Source organism: Phaseolus vulgaris, chromosome 11 (assembly GCF_051622355.1).
Source record: "Phaseolus vulgaris cultivar YP4 chromosome 11, ASM5162235v1, whole genome shotgun sequence".
Classification (NCBI taxonomy): domain Eukaryota; kingdom Viridiplantae; phylum Streptophyta; class Magnoliopsida; order Fabales; family Fabaceae; genus Phaseolus; species Phaseolus vulgaris.
The window spans coordinates 42,134,616-42,137,778 of record NC_143508.1 but is presented as its reverse complement, the minus strand read 5'-3'; the positions used below and the strand labels follow the sequence as shown (position 1 = coordinate 42,137,778).

Below are 3,163 nucleotides of genomic sequence, written 5' to 3'. Positions count from 1 at the left end.
AAAATTTGGTTTTAAAGTAATTCTATTTATTTGACTTCCCCTTATTTCTTTTCTATAAATATTACTATCAATTAGTAAATAATATTTTAAAAAAATTATTTCTTTTCATTTTGTCATCTAATATTTTTTTTAACAAAAAAAATGTGTATATTTAAAAAATAAAATTGACCTAAACCCAATTATACGAAAAAATAATTTATCAAACCTTCATTAATATAACCAAATCAATATTAATTGTTTAACTCAAATTCACTATTTATCCATTAAATAAAATCACCTAACTTTTCATTCACTTTATCTCTAAATACTCTAAATCAAGAATCTACTTTTAATACTCCAAAGAAACCAAGTGGTAATTCATAAGTAAAACTTGTTCTCAACATGTTATTCTCTTATGTACTAAAAAAACCAACCGAATCTATAGTTTCTAAAAAATTTAGCTAAAATGTTATTAGTATTTATGTTATTTAGCTAAAATGTTATTAGTATTTATGATCATAACTCTGAATGTATACGTTAAAAAATAAGACTCACTTTAATCACTTCATTAGTTAAACATTCTAAATATCCTCCCTTTTTTATATGTACATTTTAAATTAACTACGTGAATTAGTAAAAAATAAATCAAACATATCTTAAACTACCACTTGTTATTTTGTATATTTAATATTCTTAATCATATATCTCACTCTCAATAAATATTTATTTTATATAATATAAAATTACTAGTTAATAATAAACATGTGGAAAAAGTTCCCAAAAGGATTTTAAATGAAAAAAAAAAGAGTGAAAGTACAATCCAAATTCATCCAATAAGTATAACCTACAAAATTATTACTCAATTCGAGATCAAAATATTTTGCAATATAAACAATGGTGTGTGATTAAAATTTTAACTAATTTCATGATTTTACATTTTCTCTTGATGCTAGAATAAAGATACTTAATGAGTTTGGATGTGAACGAGTTTGTTTATAATTTTATTTATCACGTGAAGGTAAGATGAACCATTGTAGACAACATATGGAAAGGTCAAAGTATTGTGAATAACAAACAAAAAGAAAGTTTTATATACTTTGAAATAGGACATTCAATCATACATATGTTAACAAAAAATAGAATGCTAACATATAGACATCTATAAAACTTGATAAATGTTGTAGTGTCAACAAATAAATGAATTCAAAAATGTTAACTATATCAACTAGTTCTATCCAAGAGTCAATGCTTCTGATTTGCATAAGGGACAAACATTTTCCTCATGTAACCATTTCCTTATACAATCTGCGTGATATCCATGTCCACATTGAAGAATTCCAATTTCCTGCTTGTTTTTATATTCATCCTGTGAAATCATGCACAAGTATTCCAATTAATAGGAGAAAGAGAAATGTTAACACAAGGTTTCTAAACTTGGTTGAAAATAAGGCATGTTCTTAAACTTGATACCTGACATATTATACACAGATCATTTTCTTGTTCCTCAGAAGCTACCTCTCCCGAGTTATTAGAAAGTAGATAAGTTTTTGTCTTCATTTTCCTTGCAATAATTTCATCCAACAGACCTGTGCCTACATTGCTAATCCGTTCACCTAATTCAAGAAGCTCCTGTTGTCCAATTCTAAAGAGTTAGCAAATTTTCATAAGACCTCATAGTGAATCCTCATTCATAAAAAAAATACCTCATATGACATGTCATCAATGTCCAAGTGCATATCACTATCATGGTCATCCAACCAAGAAACATCCTGTACAAAAAAATCCCAATTAAATTAGGATATTAATTAGATGAAATCCAATGGAATGTGAAGTACCAAAAGTAGAGAGAATGACATATTACATCATCTTGAAGAAAGGCTTGAGGAGGAAGACTCCTCCAGTGTGGATGAGTTGTCATGCGCACTGAACAAGTACTTGAAGGATTTGTTGGAAGTGTAAGTGTAGGATGAAAGTCGATGGAGTGTCCTCTCATCTCTTGCGCAGGCTGTGCTTGATACTGTGGATGGAGAAATGTGCTTGAAGGATTTGTTGGAAGTGTAAGTGGTGGATGAAAGTCGATGGAGTGTCCTCTCATCTCTTGCGTAGGCTGTGCTTGATACTGCGGATGGTAAAATGTGCTTGAAGGATTTGTTGGAAGTGTAAGTGGTGGATGAAAGGCGATGGAGTGTCCTCTCATCTCTTGCGCAAGTTGTGCTTGATACTGCGGATGGAGAAATCTGTAGTCGCTTCTGCTTCTGCTTCTTGCTATATCATGATAGCTTTGGGGATCATTTGTTGCAATCTCTAATGAAGGAGTTGGAGCTAGAGAACAAGGCCAACAGTCATTTGAAAGGAACCAGATGGAACCAATCACGAAATATTAAAAAGTGTACTTTAAGTATAGCTCAATCTTGAAAAACCAGTTTATAAGGTGAGTTTTACACCCACTTATATGCTATGAAATATCCTTAACTCTAACTAATGTGAGATCTCCAACAGAGGAATAATAAAATAAAAAAAATAAAAAATGAGACATTTTACCTTGAATCAAATGGTTAGAGAGTGGTAATAAAGGGATGCCAATTGCATTGTGCCATGCATTAGGGGGAGCAACTCAAAAACTATGAGCCAAACTAGATGAAATAGGAAAACCCGTATGAATAGGTTGATGTTGAACTCCATTGAACGGTCTCCTTCCATACACCATCCCATTGTCACAAGCATTTAGTAAGTAATGAGAATCTATATTTTCTCTCATTGCCACTCTGCACATATTAGGCCAAAAAATGTTTTCTTCACTCATTTCATCCATATCCTTGAGTCCGATGACAGTTATCATGTTGTCAATCGTTGTGAGAAGCTAAAAGATACTAGTAACAATGTTTTGAGAACTAAAGAACAAAGAAAGAGAGAGTTATGAAAAAAAAATCTTTATAACTTGTAGATCTATTGTAAAAAGTTTTATTTATAGAGATAAATCTCTAAATTTTCAAGTCTAAATCTTAAGAAAATCTTTATTATTAAAGATAAAATCAATTTTAAAAATGTAATTCTACACATATCTTTTATTTGATTATTATTAGTTATTTAATTATGTTCTATCTTTTCTTCTATTTGAATTAATGTCTTCATATTAAAAAAATTATTTTTCTTATTTGAATCAGATCGTAATAAACCATGAAAA

At 29.8% G+C, this 3,163-nt stretch overlaps 1 protein-coding gene across 1 annotated transcript; it reads right to left on the bottom strand.

The window, feature by feature from the left end:
* Positions 1-1,210: 1,210 nt before the first annotated feature.
* On the bottom strand, positions 1,211-2,818 carry LOC137807883 (uncharacterized). The gene is made up of 5 exons (XM_068608721.2): positions 2,632-2,818; positions 1,841-2,301; positions 1,683-1,748; positions 1,450-1,608; positions 1,211-1,345 (listed from the first exon to the last, which is right to left on the bottom strand). Exons 1-5 carry the CDS (start codon positions 2,816-2,818, stop codon positions 1,211-1,213), a joined length of 1,008 nt encoding a protein of 335 aa, XP_068464822.2.
* Positions 2,819-3,163: the final 345 nt, after the last annotated feature.

Excerpts from the sequence above, each read along its gene's own strand:
- LOC137807883 (XM_068608721.2), bottom strand. The coding sequence starts at position 2,818 with ATGATAACTGTCATCGGACTCAAGGATATGGATGAAATGAGTGAAGAA. Across the intron at positions 1,749-1,840 it reads AAGCCTTTCTTCAAGATGAT|GATGTTTCTTGGTTGGATGA; the intron begins GTAATATGTCAT and ends TTTTTTGTACAG. Across the intron at positions 1,346-1,449 it reads ATCTGTGTATAATATGTCAG|GATGAATATAAAAACAAGCA; the intron begins GTATCAAGTTTA and ends ATGATTTCACAG.